The 22,621-nt window shown below is 38.8% G+C and overlaps 1 protein-coding gene across 3 annotated transcripts in view; it reads right to left on the minus strand.

The window, feature by feature from the left end:
* Positions 1 to 22,621, minus strand: part of SHROOM3 (shroom family member 3) — a 270,820-nt gene that overhangs the window by 17,881 nt on the left and 230,318 nt on the right. For all 3 annotated transcript variants that reach the window (XM_075204161.1, XM_075204152.1, XM_075204171.1), the window contains one exon: positions 13,676 to 16,853. In XM_075204161.1, the coding sequence (XP_075060262.1) occupies positions 13,676 to 16,853 (3,178 nt within the window). The remainder of the gene's footprint in view (positions 1 to 13,675; positions 16,854 to 22,621) is intronic.

A 22,621-nucleotide genomic window follows, 5' to 3' on the forward strand; every position in this document is an offset into this window, starting at 1 on the left:
GTCTTTCCCTAGCACTAGCAGCCATGGGAGACCTGGGACTCACCTGACACAAGTTGGAATTAATTAATGTAAAGAATGGGGTGCAAGAGTCATGGGACTTACATTGTATAAACAAAAACAGACATAGGTATGCATATATATATATATATATATATAAACACACACACACACACACACACACACATCATGCATTTGCAAATATGAGTAACAGAATTCTGTCAGTAAAGTGCTAGCCACACCCCTACATTAGGTTGACCACACCCACTTGGCAAATGTCACTCCCACTTAGATGGGGGGCGCCGGTGCCCTGTCTCGCTCAGGGCACTAAAATGTCTAGTTACGGCACTGATAAGGCGCCACAAACTCCGCAGCGCCAGACTGGCATCATACAAATCATATGGGTAGCATATTATGAAGTAAACACAGTAGCAAAACATGGGAATGGGACTACAAATCGCAAAAGTGCAAATAGACAAATACAAGTTAAATGGAAAATCATAACAGACAAACAAACATAAAATACATCAAGATCTGGCAGATACATTGGAGGTAGACAAAGGTGAGACAAGAGAGACATGGGCCCTGCTCATGAGAGCTTACAATCTAGAGGGAGGGGGAAATCAGAGACCGTCGGATAAAATGGGACTGAAGTGGGCATGGCATGAGCGGCAGGTGGAAGCAGTGATCAATGAGAGGTCATGGAGGAGCATATGGATGGAGTGATCAAGGAGAGCTCATGGAGGAGCATATGGGTGGAGTGATCAAGGAGAGGTCATGGAGGAGCATATGGATGGAGTGATCAAGGAGAGCTCATGGAGGAACATATGGGTGGAGTGATCAAGGAGAGGTCATGAAGGGGCAAATGGATGGAGTGATCAAAGAGAGGTCATGAAGGGGCAAATGGATGGAGTGATCAAGAAGAGGTCATGAAGGGGAAAATGGATGGAGTGATCAAGGAGAGGTCATGGAGGGACAAATGGATGGAGTGATCAAGGAGAGGTCATGGAGGAGCATATGGATGAGGTGATCAAGGAGAGGTCATGGAGGAGCAGATAAATGTAGCAATCAACAAGAGATCATGGAGGTAGGGAATAGTGAAGTTGTGGGTTTTGTGATAGAGCGCTTGAAAAATTGGAGATTGGGGAGAAGAGTTGCAGGTCAGAGATGGAGCTGGGGTGTAGCTTGGGAAATTCATTAATAAAGTGGAAGTCAATAAATTAAAGTCACTGAAGGTTGAAAATGCCTTTAAGTGAACATTTTAAACTTTTCCATGAAACATTTTGGAGGAAAGGTCATAGTCATTTTTAGAAATATATTAGCACTGTTAATAAAACAGCTACAGTGTCCATTCTATTAAACTGTTAAGCTGGGGACACTGTTGAATTTATGTATTTATGTTAAGGAAGGGCCTAAAAGAAAATATGGGAAGGTGGACACCCCTACAATTTCATGCACATCTTTCAGATTAAACCGTTTTCCAGCTTGGGGCAAATCACCATTGCTAAATAACCCCACAGAGTAGTATATTAATGAGGAACTCTCCCTTGACATTCTCGCTGTTAACTTATAGAAGCCGCCAATGCCGATGGAGAGGCACTTGGCTAATGAGCTCCACAGGGTTCCTGATATGGGTAGAGCAACATTACAAAGGATATCTTAATATTATTGCTAAAAGGGGGATTCCGTCATGACAGAAGTTTACTCAATAGGCTATTTAACAAAACTGACACAAATTGGCCTACCATGTCACCAGATTTCAGTCCAGATATACATTAGTGAATGGAGACTAAATAAACTATATGAACCAGAGATCCACCAGCGTGGATCCACACTTCTGTCTTCTTGTTGAGTGTGTGCCCTGACTGATTTAGGCTTCTTGAGGGTAAATGGGCAAATAATAGCAATGTATATGTGCCTAATAAAGTGCTAATGCAGTATAGAAACCATGTCAAATGGCAGATACCTAAATGTCAAATTTGGCCACACAAATAGGTTCCCTACTACCAACACTGGAGCCTGTTAGTGTAGTCAGAAGATAGCCACGTGTACAGGCCGATAGCCATCATCTTCCAAATAGATATACCTACATTTTCAATAATGATTAGACTGTTATTGATCAGAATTTTTATAGGCAACTTGGTTGTTTTAGGGCATACATTTCAAAACTTGAGTTAGGTAGTACAAGTTATCTTATTTGAAATTACTAACCCGAAATTAAAATTATAATAATTGCTGAGAATTTATAGAGGTATCTGTATCTATAAAACAGAATGTGTGATCAATAAGACTGGAATGAAATGAGTTTGGGTGCAAACTGTGAGCAATAGCTATTAAGTATACTAAGTTATTTGAATATTTCCTGATGTCATTTTTTATCTACATAGAGTTATAGCTTTTTAGTTTATATTTTACACTGTATGTACCTCCCTTCTGCCTGACTCTTTCATCTTGTCATGCAGCAAATATGCTCCCTATTAGGGGATTCACAGCAGCTGTGTCAAGAACAGCAGCAGTGCAGTGATATAACCAGTGTATGCATACCTACATAGGACAGACTAAGTTGAGGTTTTACTGTACACCATGTCCCACAATTGACTAAAGCTAATATTGCTCAGAGTAATTGATTTTAAATGGAATACTACACTTACATAAGTGCTTTTTATAGGACTGGGATGGAAGAACCGCACAAGGTAATGTATTGCGAGCATAAAGTATGATAAATCCTGATTAGCCCGAGAAGAAAAATTCAAACCGGGGGGTGCACCCAGACACTGATATATTTAGTTTATTACAGAGAAAGAAAAGACAGTGTAAATTGAGGCACTCCGTGGATGCTCATAAGTGCTTTTTAGCCCGCACCCCACAAAAATCCAAAATTATTTATTAAATAAATAATGCAAGACCAGCAACTATTACTGTTTATACATCCATAAAATGAGACATCCATAATTCAAAAAAACAAGTTAGTTTTAAAATAAACCGTAGATAGTAATGTAAATGCTACTCCTTGTAATGTTACTGCAGACGAACAGATGATATATTTGTCAGGTTTCAGTAGGAGCTTATGTGCTCCCAAATGTTTTTTTCTGTTCAAACCTTAATAGTATATTGCTTGCAAGAGTTACAAAAAAAAAAAAAAGATAAATCACAATCAACTTTTGGATCAGATTAAGCGCTCATATTAATTTTGCTCCAGACCACACAGATAGGCAGGCTGAGGAATTATTTATAAGACCCACTTATGTCTTATGTATATCATTTATAGCTGAAATCTCATTCACTTTGTGACTAAATTCAATATATTTGTTAACTGATAACGGAGAGGAGGTTGAGTTAAAAAAACAATTTTTATAGTATTGAAAAACGACAAATATTTCTACCTTGAAGATGTTGTTGATACAGCACAGGAAATAATAATTTCACCTTTTTGTTGTCATGTTGCCAGGAAAGGCCCTTAACGTTAGGTCAAAGACCTGAGTTTAGCATGTAAACATCCCTGTTATAAAGCTACAGTGCAAGTTTCAGTCATTCCACAAGGAAACATTTATTATTAGTACAGTTTACTTTACACAGATAACCATAAAAGACCTCAGTCAGCAAATTCTCAGGTTGTAAAACTAATGTCAGTTGGTATATATAACCTATCAAGAAGGCCTGGCACTGTCAATTTTGGCATTTGCTAAAAGTGTTATTGACTATATTCCCAAAAGTATGTTAAAATGTGATTGCACCCTCAGCCAGTGTCTTAACCCTATTTTCAATAAAATACTTACCACTACACAGACTGCACCCAGCACCTAATAATTAGGGGATGTGTGTTTTGTACATAACTAGTTTGGACCTCACTAAGGGTTAACAAAACAAGGGAAGACTTGGGTATGACCAATGTGGGTGTAATTAGGGGAAGGCTTAAGGGAACATTCTGTGGAGGAGTGCACTTGGTCTCTTGGATCCAGGAAAAGCTGCCCTCTCTCCATTCCCGTTTGCTGGCTCTGGAGTTTGCCTTTCTTTGATTTTGCCTGTAGTGGGGGAGGTGCTCCCCCCCTCTATGATGGGTTCTGGTGCAGACCTGATGGTATGTGAAGCTCCGTGGTGCCAAGCTCTATGGATAGGCAGGACCCTGCGGCTGGTGCAGCCTTTGGTTTTGCAGGAGAACACTGTACAGTCTGCGGGCGAGGTTGGTGGGGCGCCCATTACTTGTATTGAGGCATTTGGAACCCGTTTTCCTTCGAAGAGTCAGATTCAGTACAAGTATAGTCGCTGGCAGCTGGCTGGTGGTTGTGTTACAATTAGCCCAGAAGGGTTCTGGTTCTAGAATGCCTGTGATTATTGCCCCCATTTAATGACAAATGATATGGGTGCGCTCAGGTAAAAGTGGTGTATAAGTTATTGATGTCCAGAGGGTAAGTGACCTGCGACTGGAAATCTGGATGGGCATTGGGTCTTTGCTAATCTACTTACAGTGTTCTCCCCCCACCATACAGTGTATTTATTGTGTTAAATAAACAACTCTTTATTTTATAGTGTTAAGAGTAAGGTGCTTATAGTTATGACCAACCATTAAGAATTTTAATTGGTTTTGTTATGTTGATTCAGATTAAAGTTTAAGCTTGGAGATCTGTGTGACTCTACAGCAGAATGGGCTTGCAAATGAAAGCAGTTATCTGGTTCAACTTCAAACCAATGTACTTAATTAACATCTACAATCTTTCTGCCATGCTTCACTCACATCAAACAAATAGGTGCCCATACACTATGCAATCCCATAGATCCAGCAGTTCAACGCTTGGTGCAAAGAGCCATCTCTCAAAGGGCACCATTAATACCATCTGATACCTATTAGATCACAATCAAATGTTTGAGAACAGTGGTCCATTGGAGCTCATACACATTGTAACTTGCAGCCTATTAGGTTTACAATGGCCCAGATTCTTTGGAAGCTGCTTCCAATGAATCTGTTCCTGTTTAGTGCCCCACACTAAATAGTCTCCTAAAACAATAGAGCCTGCTTAGCCAAAAAATGTAAAGGAGTCAGTGGCACAGTGTACATGTATAACAGGGATGAAGAGTCAACCAGATGGGGTAGAGAGTTGCTTCCACGTTCTATATTCCTGCTACTCGAATAGCATACACTGTGGTAAGTATCACACTGGCACTATCTGTAACTGGTGTATGTCAGCCACAGGGGCCAGGCATTTCTCTGCTCCTTCTGCCAGCAAATAACATAAGATCAGTGTCAGTGTTACGGGAAGCTGGAATCACACTGTCTGCTTTGTTCAGTAAAATAAAGTTGTTTTTCTGGTACGGGCTTCCAATTCTGGTGCGCATGTGTGTACCAGCATGCCAGCTCACGCATAAGCAAAGGTTCCCTGGGCTGGCCAAAAAGGAATTTCAAAATCTACCTTATCAACGGGTCTTCATAAATAGACTACTTAAGGTGACTTCAGGATTATATATACTATATACTATATTACATAATTAAGATCATTACAAGATACTACAAGTACAATGATTTCACAAAAACTTGTGTTGCATAACAATATAACATTAAATAAAAAGAGGACAAATATTTTAAAACACTGTGCTCATGACTTGCAGCTAATGATCTGTTAGACGTCAAGACTATATCCCACAATTTTCCTTTAAGACTTAATAGTTAGCTGACAAAGGAAGGATGGTTAATGCAGATCTATCTGGATGATATCTGCCTACAAAACAAGTTGCTACTAATTATGCTGAAAGAGATTAAGGTTTTGTATACTGAGCCAACAGACATCAAAAGGCCAAAAGGAAGTTTGATTCTCTCTAAATAGCTCTAATTACAATATTCCAAACAGACATGCAATGACAACTCAGAGAAGGAAAATGGGAGGAGTGCCTCCCACAGGGACTGATCACAAATGTCACTTCACTGCAGATTCCAAAGTGGATGTCAACAAGTGTTAAAATTCCTGCTACTTGTCATCTGGTATCCAGACAAAACTATTAGTGCTGTACACTTATTCAAAGCAAAATATATAGAATGTAAATTAGACTTCCCTGACCCTATGCTTTAAACACGCATTTTTTCGAATAAGTATATTACAAAATAATGTGGAATTTATATTGAAGTTAATTAAAATAATAACTGCCAATCATGTTTGGTTGTGGCTGCAGCTGAGGTGATTGAGAAAGAACCAGGGGCGGATCTATAATATATTTTATGGGGAGCTAAATTGAGTACGTTTTCTTACTCAAGTTTTCTGGACAAAGCCATGTTACAATGCAAAGGGTGCAAATTAGCTAATTATTTTGCACATAAGGAAAATACTGTCTGTTTTTTCATGTAGCACACAAATACTTGATAGCTTATTTGTACACTGAAATTTAGAATTCTTTGTCTGTCGGCACAGACCCACACATAGTGTGAAGCCGCAGGCAGCATGTTCTTTTCGGGGAAGAGAGGGGGGGGGGTGCGATTGCTCAGATTGCCTCCCCCTGGATCCCCCACTGAGATTAACATGCCAAATACAAAGCTTAAATACTAGAGGGCAGATATGAAAAGTAGGCTAGTATGAACTGGACTTGAAGCAAAAACTCTAAGTATTTGTCTCTTGGCAATGAGAGTAATGCATGTGTTAAACCTTATATACTCAGTGGCCATTTTATTAGGTACACCTTTCCAGTACTCGGTAGGACTCCCTTTGCCCTAGAAGAGCCTGAATTTTTCATGCCATGGATTCAACATGGTACTGGAAACACTCTTTAGAGATTATTGTTTATTTTACCATGATAGCATCACACAGTTTTTTCAGGTGCACATTCATGCAGCCAGTCTCCTGTTCCACTGCATCCCAAAGGTGCTGTCAAACGCCAGACTCTTGGTTTCCCATGTTTCCCGCTGACAGCTCCATACCTCTCCTGGCGGCCGCCATATTTCTTTCAGGTCTGCGCAACAGCAGACCCAATCATTCTTATTTCCTCTACTTGTTCCTCATTGATAGTTCATTAATGACCTTTCCTATTTAAAGTACATACCATCAATCTTAGGTGCCTGTTCTTTTAGTCATCTACGCTGTATGTACTAGAACGTGGCTCCCTGCTCTCCTCCATTGTGTTTGTGTGTCCGCAGACTATGGCAACAGAGTGGACCATCACCACCATCCCAGTGGTATCAGACAGCAGGCTATTGCACCAAGTATATTACCTCCACCATTCTAGTGGCATTACTTTGCAGACTATTGCACCTCCACCATTCCAGTGGTCACCTGTCCATAGACTGTCGCAAGTGTACTCTCCACCATCCAAATATCAGTCTGCAGACTATCTGCACATGGCTGTGTATCTCCACCATTCCAGTGGTCCCCTGCTCACAGACTATATTTTTTCAGGATACCAGGCTGATTATCAGCCTTCAGTAACCCGTTCCTAACTGATTTATTAACCCTTGTTTGTCCTTCTGAATTTCTCTCCGATTCTGCTATTTTTCTGCTTCTTTCAGCTTCTCCTTTCTCCTTACGAGTCCTGCCTGGTACTCCCTCAGATGGCCGCGACCTGCGCGGTAGAGAATGAAAAGTCCAAATCTATTTTCAGGGGTCCCTGGCGAAAACCACCTGCACCGTTAAGACTCCGCACCTCTTGGACCTGGTAGACCGAGAGAATCAGTCTATCCTAGGATCTGTGACAAGTACTCTATTTGTATTGAGAACTGGTGACTGTGGAGGCCAGTGGACTCATTGTCATATTCGTGGATGACGTGTGTTTTGTGACATGGCACGTTATCCTGCTGGAAGTAGCCATTAGAAGATGGGTAGACTGTGACCATAAAGGGATACATATGGTCAGCAACAATACTCAGGTAGGCATTAAAACAATTATCAATTTAGTGGCCTAGAGTGTGAAGAGAAACATTTCCCACTCCATTACAACACTACCGACTCCAGTCTGTACCATTGACACAAAGCTAGATAGATCTGTGGACTGATGTTCCGTTGAGCCTGTACCCACTGTAGCATCAGTTTTCTGTTCTTAGCTGACAGTAGTAGAACCTGTTGTAGTCCACCTCATCTGGAACAAACAATCTTTCAACAGTCAAAGTCACATTTCTCCCCTATTCTGGTGTTTGATCTGAACAACAACTGAACCTCTTGAACATGTCTGCATACTTTTATGCACTGAGTTGCTACGAAATGATTGGCTGATTAGATATTTCTTTTAATGAGCAGGAAGGAATATAGGTGCACCTAATAAAGTGGCCACTGAGTGTATGTATTTATGTATGTATTGTGTGGACGGTATAGGAATATTGTTTTTTTCTAGGGAAAGCCCTATGCCCTAAGGACATTTACATCCATAGCTGATCAAAAGAAACTTGGAAACACCTGGATAATTTAGGAAAATTCAGTACATTTAATCCAAAGTGTGCTTGTGCAGATCATTTTTATTAAAATTCTTCAGGCTAATATAAAGCAGTCAATTGATCTGTTTTTTCTGTGTAAAAACAAAAGCCTACTGAGATTTTCTCTTGCTAATAATTTATTTCACACAGACCTTCTTGCCAACTTCAATATAGATAATTCTGAACGATCAGAGAATTTATGCTATTTTGAGTCCACATTGTAGTGGCCGTTGTGATACTATGCGCCTTAGTCCTACACCACTGCACTAGTCTACAAGGGTTAGCCCTTGGCCTAGCATTAATACTGCTGATGGGAAGAACTGGAGGGTTCGGCATTCCTTGTGCATTCCCACAAACATAGTTAATTAGCCAGTACGGGTGAAAAAAGAAACTGGTCATATTCCTCCTTTCATAAACCCTACTCAACAAAAATGAAATGCTATGTGTCTGTATAGTATATTTAAATAGGCTTTAAGGGATGGCGATTGCTATTTTTGGGAGCAGTTTCCGATTTTGCAGGTGGCCACAGAGCCCTTCCTACCCCAAAATGACTTGATTTTACACGTCCTAGGACAGGGGTGGGCAAACCTGTCCTCAAGGGCCATATCCAGTTCATGTTTTTAGGATTTCTTTAATCATGTACAGCTGAGTTAATCTACTTGGCTGGGTCAGTAATTATCCCACCTGTTTCTACAGACAGAAATCCTAAAAACATGAACTGGATATGGCCCTTGAGGACAGGTTTGCCCACCCCTGTCCTAGGAGGAAACTAGGCACAGCCCTACACTTTACTGCTTTTGCTTGTATCACACACATACTGGGCAGATTTATTTTTACAATGCAATTTAGAGTTCAGCTACGAGGCTCCACGTCCAAAATTGAAATCTGTTTTTATCATGTTTTAAGTGTCCCGTCCCCATTGCAGTTCAACATGCTAAGATTGCACCAACTAGCTGGATTTACTGTTAACTCTAACTGGGGCCTTAAGTGCATAATGACAGTCCTGATATACCCTTATTCTTGTGACACACATATATGTTCCAATGAGCATTATTTTATGATAAATAAAGGAATATGTTTAATTCATTAAGGGGGGGGGGGGTCATACTAACTTCAGCCTGTGTATTTCCATCTGCGGTCCTATAGTCACATAAAGAGACATTTCCTAAAACTGGAAAGTGAGCACGCACTAATGTATGTTATGTAAGGTGGTCACAAAAACACATTTCCTCAAAACTGAATGAAGTGCAATTCCACATATTCTGCAGTTAGTAAGCATGTTTAGTTGTCTTTCCCAGTGAAGCATTGTCAAACCCACTGAGGTCTCTTGTGCCCATGCTAGCCCTGGTCTACTTTATAGTTTCTATATGTACATACAATAGAACTTTTCTATATATTATAAATTATTTCTTTAATCACTCAGCTGATCTGGTCTGCATAGAATCCTTTAATTTACCCTTGAGTAAAAAGTATTTTTTTTATTTTTGCCCTGATAATAATAATAATAATAATAATAATAATGTGTGTCGAACATTGGCCGATTCAAGCTACCCTTTAACTGGTTCAAGACCACACAAATGTGACGTGAGTCATGTGACCTTGATTTTTATTGCAAATGTGGATGCAGTGGGCACCTCCAAATTAAGCACACAGCTTTCACTTTGACAGACACCTGCAACCACCATATTATACCAGACATTTAAGCCCAGTATGAAAGGATTAAAACACAAGCTTAAGCCCAAAACTAGATTTTGACCTCCTACTTTCTAAACATATTTAGTAATTTACTTCCTGCAAATAATTTATTGTAGGAACACCATTGTCCTACTTTTAATGAGATGGATTTTTACTGACCACAATCTACCTGCTGGACATAACAGATTTATTATTTTTTATTATTTTTTATTTTTATATAGCCTAAGCTCAACATAAAGCATAAATATTAAGCATTTATTTTTTAGATTTTCCTTGCAGTAGCGACAACTAAACATGATTGAGCTGATTTTTATAAAGTCATTCATAATATGAATGAGAGGAAGTCCAGGACATATCTGGGTAGAAGAATAAACATAAGTCCAATACTTGATATAGTAAAATATTATACATTATATAACTCAGGAGAAATAAACATCACCAAGTATTAGACAGCAACCAAAAATGGTCAGCAATTTTACGATGTGAATACAGTGGGCTTGGGAACAGTTTTGCTCTGACCTAGTTAAAAGACATTTTTGTCTATTACCCGTGAATTATACGCAATTAAGCGACTATGGACATTCTAATCCCACATGTTTAGCTGCATTCCCACATACTTCCTAAGCTCCAGCTCAAACTGAGTGCGTAATCGTCAGTGTTTAAAATCCAGAGATGTTTGTGTACAGCTAAATAGACAGTACTCTGCCAATACCTCTGTAAATGGTTAGGAAAAGTTTCATTTTAGATAAATGGTTAGATATCTGAAAAGAAGAAAATTCATGTTAACCATTTCACAGATATATTATCATTATTATTATTTGGGATAAATTACAGAAACTAATATTTTAATAACTTATATGAGATAATATTTCTTATTATGGAAGTGATTGTCACAAAACTAACTTTTTTGGACAGGTAACAATCATAGTGACAATCATAATATTTAAGGATGTTAAAGTGTAACTAAGCTATTAAATGATATTTTGTTACAGGAAGGAGTTCTGTGAAAATCATTCAGTTTCTGCCAAAGGAGAGCTCCTAGACACCCCATGTTAGAATGTCACTACATATTTAGAAGTCAAGCATGTAGGAGGAACCCCATCTCTCTGTTATCCCCGGTGGTAGTCACTTTAGCAGCACTTATAATGCGGACACCCAGAAATCACAAAGACTATCACTGCGACAAGCTGAAAATACCCACTTACATTATCATAGATAGGCAGTATATACGGCAGTTGAAATCACCTCCAGATGTAAAGAGCGACTTTCCCGAATATATACAGTGAAGGAATCATGTCACTACTAATGGTCAGACTGAATGCAGCGCTTTTAAAGTGGCAATGCTTGGACCCACCGCCTGTATCAGGCGGTGATTGCAAGCTCCTTCAGATTGTAAGCTCCTCTGAGCAGAGTTCTCTCTCCTGCTGTTTCCACCACTTTTAAATCTGCTCTACAGCTATTGATATTAGCCACACCTGTCTATTCAGGTGTTTCCTGCACCAAGACCAAATCGGCAACACTTAAATATTGCATTAAAACCTCAAGTTCTCGATGACTGCAATTAACAGTATTGGGGTACCCATGCAGCCGTTTAGGGGTAAGGGAGGAACTCTTATCTGTATATTGTAGATGGGCACAACTAGTAAAAAAAAAAAATCTTTTAAGTGATGAATTCTTTCCTCCGGAATGCCATTTATTCAGTTAGTAACTATCCAGAGAAACACCAGCACTGAGTGAATGGGAGCTTGTTTTGCTTCTCTGGTCAAAGAGCGATATGAAGCCTCGCTCCATCTACATGGAGGGAGGCTTCATACCACTATTGTTCTACTGTCAACTAATAATAACGCTTAGTATGCATTCAATTATATGAAGTGAGAATTGACTCTAGGTTGTATTTTATCCAACATGTATCATGAAAGTAGAAAGAGCGAGAAGAAGTTGTAACGACTACTTAACACAGTGATGGCAAACAGGCGGCCCTAGGGCTTCATGCCGTTACCCGTGTAACATTTTTATACAGACTATATAGCGTGACTTTCAGACCACGGTGCAAAGTAAAGTATTATAGGATCAGACGACCAAACACCCACAAAAGTGTTAAGTTCGGCACTCTTAGGGATGGGCAAAATATTATAAAAAATGATTTTCCAATATATCCAATTTACAGATAAAAACAGTAATAGTACATTCCTTCCAATAGGGATATGTACCGATAGTAACAGTATTAATAGTGATAATGAAGTTCTGGAGGATCATTATTTCCCTGTGCAGCTCATTAAAGGGCTATTGGCACCTTAAAAAACAAAAATTAAAAAAGATGTATAATGGCGCTTGGGGGATAGAGCTCATCCAGACATACATATACAGACAGTCCAGAGGTAATATATGTGGAACAATGTATTTTTGCACTTTCATGATGATTATTTCTTGAAGTTTCACGTGATCCTCTAATTACCTCTGGACTGTTTTTTTTAAAGGAAATCACATTATATTGACCAACTTGCTACCAGATATCTGGGTTCTTTAAATAATATCTCCTCCTAAGAGGGCCAGTGTTTTTTTTATTTTTATTTTATTTGTGTTTGTTACTGTTTTTGCATTTTTTTATGTATTTGGTTGTTTATTAAATGTATTATTTGGGAACTTATTCAGCCCTTATATATTATTATGTCTGTACATGTAAGTCTGGATGAGCTCTATCTCTCCACCGCCATTATACATCTTTTTTAATATTATAGGATCAGCTCGCACACAAATCTAATTGCTACAATGACAATCTAAATAGGTGTTACTGAGTGTCTATTATTATCACAGCGCTGTACAAATCTACAATAATATATAGGAGATTAAATATGCCCAGAGAACAGGATAATATGTGAGCACAGAATGGCAAATGTAAATCTAGATTACTAAAGCTGCAATCTACGATGCAAACTTTTAATGATGAGTACATTTTAAATGTGATATTTTAAAATGTAATTTTGTCATAAGTAGAGTACACAATAAAAAGTTATAGTAGCAAGGATGGCATTTACTTATATGTTTTACATACAGTTCAATTTTAAATTGGAGGAAATATGTAAATGTATATAATATGCAAATGTAGATTAACTAATATAGATTAGATTATTAAGTGTATGGAGCCTAACCATAGTTCTCACATTATCCCAAGGTAATAAAATAATTGCAAATTATCTTTGAGTTTGAGCGCAATACTGAAGTAGTGACTGCAATAAATGATCCTCCCACACAAAATATATTGTTCTTGCTATTTAAACCTGTTCTGTGTGGGAAGTGCATTATTACTAGATTCACGTATACATTTTCATGATGCTTAGGACAGGTGTAAAGTATACATTCCCCATGCAGTCAATTAAAAATTAGATATATGTTTTGTGAATATTAAATATATTTTTCATATAGTACAATATTGTTTACAGACAACAAAATCACAGGTCTGGCTAAATAGTGGCTAATCGTCTGGCTAGTGTCCTTGATAATGGTTGTCAAGTCAATTTAATTTTCAACACAAAACATGCTAAAATCTTACTCTTTTAAAGCAACAGAACATGGCAATTCCACAATTATTATATATCCACATACCTGGCTTCTCTTTTCACCTGCAGGAGAGGTCCTTACATGCGAAACAGGCTGCTGAAACATTTGAAGCAAATCTTCAGGTGATGCTGCTGAGACCTCTAACAATTCTAAAGGTTTTGAAGCAGTTATTTCTCGCTGTTTGTGTGCTGTGGTGCTTTTGCATTCTGTTTTGGATCTACAATCTAGTCTAAGACGTTGCTGGACAAAAGAACTGCTGCGACCCCTGTTTTCTTGATGTTCATTTTTCTTCTCTACGTTAACAAAGTCAAACAAGCCTGTGAGACCAGGGGGAAGCGTGGAGGAAACACATCTCGTTTTAAGGTGTTTCTCTCTTGGATCTTTACTAGAGAATGACATATTGTGCTCCTGTAAGGAATTCATGCTAGACATAGAGGAGATACTTTGATTGTCCATGAAGCTACCTGAGAAGTAGGTGCTCTGTGATCTTTCTTTTAAGAAGCCAGTTTCCTGGGAGGAAGGCCTCCGACCTGTCTTGCGTTCTATGTAGTCTGCAAGGGCGTTCTGCTGGAGCTGCTTAAGTTCTGGTTTTGAGAGATTAACAGTTGAACAAGCTTTGTCATCTCTCTCAAACATTCTACGCCTGTCTGCCACTGTTTGATCCAAGAAGCTTATATTTAACCCCTTCTTTTGAATCCTTGTAGATGATGACTCATTGTCTGATGCTCCCACCTCATTCATCTTTTCTGGCTCTGAATATGACCGCTTTTTCTGCTCAGTTGTCAAACGCTTCCTGGCCCCAATTCGAGGTACTTGGTATGATACACCTGTTCCCTCTTGATTCTGAAATTCTTGTCTCTCAGCAAAAGTGTCAGTGGGTGTAACACTGTGTCTTTCTTTTGGAGCATGAGGAGATACAGGGGGAGTCTTACCATGGAGAACAGCTGAAGTAGGTCTCTTTACACTCCTCTCTTGTTTCTTGTACTGAGGCGGACTAATTTCCAAATCTTTGCGTCTATAAGATGTTGCTTCTAGGACTTTGGATTGTGCATCTTTGATGCTGTTTCTGTAAGCCCTACTAAAACCAAGAGTGTACTGTGCAGTACTCTGCCAATGGTCTTCTTTATTTGGCATTGTTTGAGAATCAGCTTTTATTTTATCACCATCTGCCAAAGCTTGCAAAACATGCTGCTCTTGATTAATCGCCTGTGTTTTGCCTACTTGATTTTCCACTGTTGCTTTCTGAATGTCCTCTAATTTTACATTGTAAGCACTTCCACCTCTTTTTAACTGGTGAACACCAATACCTTTCTCAGTAGTATGGGACCCTGAAAGTCTGTGGCATTCAACACCTTGAACATGTTCCTGCGAATTAAACTTGTTCCTTAATTCTTCAATGCTATTTACAGATGCTCTGTTGCTTGATCCTCTTGTGGATTGTCCTGAATTTTGGCCATATATGCTTCCACTTGAGACCTGAGACTTCTGACATTCCTGCTCTCGTTGTTCAATCTTGCTTATTTTGTCTAGAACTGAAGACCGTTGTTTGACATCTGTCCTACCAAATTGTAGATTATTGCCACTTTGGTTGCTGCCTGAACTTAATCTTCTTCTGGTAAAGTCAACAGAGTTCTTGTGAGGAGGTGAAGAAGGCTCTTCAGATTGTAGGTGATAAGACATCACTGAGCTGTCAATATCTTCAATGTGTTTTGTAAAACTTGGGCTGTCTAATTTGTTTCTATGGTCAGAAGCTAGTGGAGAGTGTATGTCATCAAGTTTATTGTTCAATGATGAAATGGTATTATATTGGCAACCCAGATCCTTATCTTTGTTTGTATCAATGTTATTGTTTCTGTATAAATCCATGCCTGTAGCTACAGTAGATAAATCTGGCTTAATATGTTTGGGGTTCCAATGATTCTGGAAAGCAGGTACAGACCGACTCCTACATTTTCCATTATTGTTGAACACCTGTACATTACCATTAGCTTGTTCGTTGCCACAAAACACTCTTTGCGTTTTTATTCTTGATTCACTTTTCGGCTGTTGATCATTTTTACTGAAGTTGTTATTTACTTTTGATATTGTTCTCTCATTCTCATTCTTTAAAGAAGAATCAGTGGAAATTTCAGGGCCTGCAGAGAAGTGAGGCTTGTAGTGAGTAAAATGTGTAGGTCCATCTTCCTTTTTCTCTTCAACTTTACTGGACTGGTCCACTGGATATGATACACTAGAACTGTTATGAATATTTTGACTATTTTTTATATTACTTTTAGACTGTGAAGAAGAAACTATTTTACCCCCAGTAGTTGCAGTTGAACAATAAGCTCCCTCTTTGGCCAGTGCTGGGTAAAGTTTTCCATTGTTATTTTTAAGAGGCTGAGGAGCATGAGCAAAATGTGGTTCTGGAGAAGGAACAGGATAGATTCCTGCAGGAAGCATAGGCTGTCCAGGCTGTGGAACCTGCGAATACATTTGTTTAGGTTTCATTAGCGGGCTACACTCTGGACTTTTTTCCAGCACAGTGTGCAACTGTCCTTCACCAAACAACGGTTTTAACTGTTGATTTGTGTTACAAGTGGCACTGGTAGGATGTGATCCTGGTCCTTTGGAATGTATTCGAAGAGTCCTATTTTGGTCCAAACTAGACCAAGAACTTGGTCTTTCATGATGTTTAGTTACTGCATAACTGTCACTCCTAGTAGGTGGCATAGGTGGCCCCTTTTCAGCTATATCAGTCTCAGAAAAAACTCTGTTCTGATCAAGCCTACCAACAGGGCCTCCATTGTTCCTAACATAACCACCAGAAAGTCTGCCCTGGTTTTTGACGGTTGATAAGTTCACCTCATACTCTTCTGAGACACCACGCTGTGCATCATAAACTGTCTTTATATACCTGATGTCTGCATGCTTTATTCCATCTTGTAAGTTACCACGAGAAAACATACTTTCCATGGAGTAGGACCTCTCCTTGCAGAATGCAGTGGGGTGGTATTCTGGTATACTGGAGTTAGTGGAGAATGAGCTGTAAGCAGAGTCTCTTTTGTTGTGCAAATGAGCAAGTTGATCTATGGAGTTTGTGGACTTGGCAGGTGAAAGCTGACAAGGATGATATGCAGATGACGCATGGTCCAGGCTTTCCATACTCCCCCTCGAGCTGTACTGGTCAAGGCTCCGTCTTAAGCACCCATGGTCGTAGCTGGAGAGATCACTTGCAGATGAACTGAAAAGAAAATGAACACAGGGAAAAAAATCTTACTGTTTGCAAGAAACGTTCAAGTGAGCTTATAAATAAACTTGCAGATGAAATGTTTAGATTATGGGAGGAACGGAAGAGGAACCATATATGGGGCCTTGCTCTGTTCACTGCCATCTGTCATTCCTGCATATTATAAATAATTGCTTGTGGCTGCTGTGCTCATTCTATTAATCACACAGTACTATCGGAATAACATGGATAAAAGAGGGGATAGTCAGAACCTTTTCAGATTTCATAAACAACCAGTTTATTGACACTTCCCAAACAATCCCAAACACTGTAAAACCTGAACAAGACAGTGAGCACATGAAAGATTTAAAAGTAAAAAATACACCGTATGTGTATGTTTTACTTCTTTTCTTTTTATGGAGTTGAAAGTTTTCCCTGGCAGTCTTCCTGGAAACTAGCAGTACTAGAGACATTTTGTTTGCTGTGAGAAATCTAAACAGACAAGACAGAAAGGCAAGAACACTCCACCTTTTTGGTACAACTGTTAAAATGCCATGTGCAGTTAAAAAAGTGAAGTGATATACTCCATAACCACAGGCAGACTAAAGATGTATAAAACTTTTACAAATGTATCTTTAATTGGGAAATATTGGAAAATTATGTGAGAAACATTGGCAAATGCTTATGACTCAATCATTTTGTTTCAGTTCAACTTGCCATGGTGCCCTATTCTAAATATCTATCAACAAGATAAACTGTCACTGCTTGATGTCAAGTTTGAGAGTTCCTTTTTTCTTCTTTGTAATTTTACATATGGAAAGACATATTAGTACAATGATTACAAAGTATGCTATCTCCTGAGCTGGGCCTTCCCTGCCATTTGTTTTCATGTCTGCATTTACTCATACATGTCTAGAGAGGGGGAGGGGGTGTGGTGCTGCGACTTGTGTCATTTTGGCCCTGCCCCAATGGAGCCATGCTGCGATCACAACATCGTGCCCAAGAGGATGGGTCCAAAGTGACACAAATTGGCATGAATTGCATCATTGAGGAAGTGGTCAAGATTTGGGAGGATGGCCTATTCTTTTGAGAGTGAGTCCAAGCAAACTATTCAAAATTCTGGGGACTCCTGGACATTCTGGGAGAGTAGGCAAGAATGTATTCATTTTGTCTGCCTTGTATGTACCGGTTTTATGTATGCCATTTTCCCCACTGTCCATCACTGCAGAGCACTGTGTTGACTTACAAATTACAACAACAATAACAACAACAACAACAATAACAACAACAACAATAATAATAATAATAAATGCATCAAGTTTCACTTCCCACATTAAGTGAAAAAAAGGCAGATTTTTTTGATGAAAGAGATCTTAAGGGAGACCATTGTACCATGTGATCAGATCACCATACGTGCAGACCGATTCAGGAATTGGTGGCACTCTGATTAATAGTGATCCATTTGGTGTAGATTTTCATATTGTAAGATTATCTCTTTCGGGTCCATACACATCTCAATTGTCTGTGAATATGGTGACAAACAACTAGCCTAGCAGACAAAATCTGAACATGAGTCTAAATTATAAATCAACTATAACTACTTTTACACTCTTTCCAGCCGATGTTTACAGAGTACAGGCAAATCCCCAATTTCCTTATAGATTTTAGGTGACATAAGTATGGTCATATTTCTTACAATAGTGCAACAATAATTAATAGATATGAGAGTTGTATGTGCAAGGATCTATTAAAATATCTCCATATCAGAAATGAAGGCTTGTTTTTGGATTTGGTTTCAAAGCTACATGAAATAATAATAATTTTACAATGCTAAATAAATCACACGCCCATATAGGTGTATGTATTTTTTTAAAGAACAAGTTGTGTATTTTTTTTAAATAGCAAGTTATGTTAATTGTGCATCTAATTACATTATCCTTAGCTGTCCTCCTACAAACCAGTTTTCAAAATCTCTGTCGAGGGAGCAAAGTATGGTTGCCACTCACACACTGGCTTTTAGCATGTCATATGAGTGGAGAAAGGGGTGAGGATTTTACATTATGAAGAGCAAACAGAAATCGGGGCATTCCAAAGTCTCTGTACTCAATACATCATGTGACAGGTGACTGTGGTTGCCATGGTAGTCCATGACACTGTAAAGAATTACAAATTCATTAACAGCAGTCTGATGAAAGAAACTGAGGAAAATGGTAAATATCAAGATTCTTCGTATAGCCTGCCACAGTAATTTATGTTAAAAACACACCTCATTTTTCATTCCTCTGTTGCTCTAAATGTAAAAGAAAATCATTCCTATTTTTGTTTAGCTATATTCAACTATTAGAAACCAAATATATGTTTATTTCAGGAAATCTCAGGATCCATCACATTGCTTCATTGCTTAAAGCACCACTAAAGCCCATAATAGAAATGTTCAGGTATGAACCATGAAGGTAACATTTTGTATTAGCCTGACATTCAAGGGAAGATCTGTTAAAAAAGTAAAGTATGTAAATAAAGAGAAACTAATTCCATTTTATGGCATTCACTTTCTACCACCAACTTTGACCTCTCTTTCAAACTGGTTGCACAAAGGTGGGGCACTGTATAGGTCTAGAAATGTGTACAAACGACATACAAATTATCATTAGTTGCTGCCTGGGATATATCCTTCATACTATAATAAAAATAAAGAAAAAGCAGAGTAACTGTATCTGTGGCCAATTCGACCATGCACACAGAAGGCTAAATTGTATATATCCAGGCTAAATTGTATATATCCATTCAGGGATCACTCATAGTTACTCTATTGCATGGGCCCAGTGTGGGCCCAGTTGTAAATGTTTCACGCGTGTGACCAGTGAATGTTTTTAAATGCAAATATAACATAAAAGACAACACTGTTCAAACTTAGTCACAAAACTGGTAAATCTTGGCTTTCACCGAGGAAAATCAGAACCACATATAAAGTTTACTATTAAATTACACCACAAATGTAACATTCTTTTAGAACACTTACTCTCTGCTCTTGCCCAAGCACTAAACTTTCCTTTTCAGGTCTCATCTCTTACTTTTCTGCACACCTCCAGATAGCAACATGTCGTTGGCAAGTGAACATGATACTAACTATATGCTGTAGAAATTCAGAAGATGCGGAAACATTGCAAAATCAAAGCAGCTGATATATACAAAGGAAAGAAGAAATGACTGCCCTTCATCTTAAGAACACAGCTCTCAGTGTGCTCTTATTGAGGTCTTCAATGCACGCAACCCAAGAAATTCTCAGCATCCCGCACAAGTGCTGGTACTGACTACAACGGATATCCAAATCAGGGTTTTCTCTGCCTCCAAAACAGCATGTGGTGTGCTGTGAATTCATGAGCAGTAGCACACATTTGGAAATCCCAGGCTGAACTCCTCACCCTTGGAGGATTCAAAATGATGTAATATCTCTGGCATGGCTCATTCATTGCAGTGTCTTCTGAGTAGTGCTTGCTCACTCAATCGTACACTGACATTTTTGCATAATTTCTATTATGATCTACCAGTCTGCTGTTATTTCTCCTAGAACTACTTTGATTTGATTTTCAAGCAATATTCCTGAACAGTGCAATATGCACTGGGTGATAAAGAACTTCCCATGTAAAGTGTATTCAAGTTAGCATGGCCCCTTTTTATTTGAGACAATACTTGCTGGATAGATAATAAAACTAAAAAGTGTTTTGATGTGTTTACATTTGTTATCCTGATACCTGTGCAAGGTGTACTTTGACCTGGAAAGATTGAATAAAAGGAATTTAGTCACACTTTTATACTGATCCATCGTGTCAATACAATGTGATAAACCTGATTACAATGCCCAGGTCTAGCTTTGTGTTCCTAGGGCCGTGTGGTACACTGTATGCGCCAATGTAATGCACTGTGACAGGAATACTATAGATAATCCTGTGCCACAGCATGCTGAACTATATAAATAAGTAAAATAGCACATTATGGTAAACAAAAGGTAAATAGCAACAGCATCATTCAAAGACAGACATTCCAAATAAATTTAGTACTGTAGAAAAAGCACAAATATATGACATCACCATAGATTTCTATTATCTGTTTGGAAGGAAGTGTTCTCGATTTAGGTGTGCATTGAAGTTTTAGCTGACAGTCCAAGAGTTGGGATAGCTATGTAAGCAACCTAAATTCAGGACAGGGCTGGAAGTATTGAGCTTCACATTTTCTAAATGTTTGCAAAATTGCTACAGTAATTGCTTTTGTGGAACAATAAAATATTCCTAAACAGAATTAAAGTTGCTCAGCATTGTATGTAAGATTGAATATTACTGGTACCACCAGTGGCCTATAATCAACTTTGGACACTTAGCATAACAGCCAACTGTAATGATGTTATCAGGAAAGGAGTCCACAGAGGCACAGAGTCTAACGGATTCCCCGTCTTCAGCAAGAACCGCCGCAAGGCGGAATGGGCTTAGCACCTGGGAACACGCAGTCTGTAAAGCCACTAGTCGTAACACAGTGGAAATCCAGTAACAAGCCGGGGATTGGTACACAGGCAGTACTGCAGTACAAAATCAGGAACGAGAGAGAGTGGTCAAAAACAAGCAAGGTACTCGAGTAGTTAATAGGCAGAGAAGCAATCCAAGGGAAAATCACAGGAAAGCTCAGCTTTTGCAGCATAACAGGGAGTCAGACTGGTGTTGAAATGTATTGCTCTAACACTGCTAGAGTGTCAGAATGAGGTTTATATAGTCTGCAGGTTTAAATATGCCGCCTCTCAGCCCCAATCATGTAACCGCCAAACCAGGAAGTGCTGATCTTTACACAGAGACAGAGGAAATCAGCAGCACAGGAGTGTGGAGAAGGTAAGTTTTGTGACACCAACACACTCACTTTTACAACAGATCTCCCACTGAATATACTTATCCAAGGTGTAGGAAGGACATGAGTAACACCAGATCAGGGTTAGCTTAATTTCTCTTGTACACTAGGAGCATCTTTTATGAGTAATACACAGTTTTGTCAGCAGATCAGGAACAAAACCCAGCATGTTAATTATATGTATCTTCAACCTTTAATTTAGAGACATTACTTAGCAGCGCATCTTTCTAGCAAATTATTTGAAGGCACACAACTCTAACCATTACCAAGCACACACCTACAACTCTATGTAGGGATACACAGCTGTTATAACTTATTTGGTTTTCAGGGTGCCTAGGCTACTATACCACCACCTTAAGGTCAAACAGTCATATAGTAGGAAGAGCTCACAAGGCATTATGGCTATGTGCCCAGTGAGCTCTTCCTGTTGTATGACTGTTTGACCTCAAGGTGGAGGTACAGTTATCTACTAGAAGTTGCCTGGCTGCTCATATTTTAAGCTAGCTTAAAATCCTTTCCGGTTATTTAGAATCAGCAGAATCACTGGGCTAATGTCATCCATCATGCCCACTGGGGAGGGGAAGTGGGGTGAGAGTGCCTAACCTCCATCCATTAACTGAATGCAACACATTTTTGCTATGAATTTCCCTCCTATAGGCTCAAGAACTCTGGTGTAAATAGAAAAAAATGTTTCCAAATTAATATATATGGCAAATAGTATTAATGCCCCTTTAACTGAACAGAATCTATGGTTTTAGCTCAATTAGTCATTGTTTCCAACAATATCCTTTTTGTTCTGATTTGCATGTATTGATTAGTGCTGTCTGGACTGGAATGTCAATGTAATCTGTATATTCTATTGCTACAGATTAACACAACTATGGAAGTACGCT

This window comes from Mixophyes fleayi, chromosome 1, assembly GCF_038048845.1.
Source record: "Mixophyes fleayi isolate aMixFle1 chromosome 1, aMixFle1.hap1, whole genome shotgun sequence".
NCBI lineage: Eukaryota > Metazoa > Chordata > Amphibia > Anura > Limnodynastidae > Mixophyes > Mixophyes fleayi.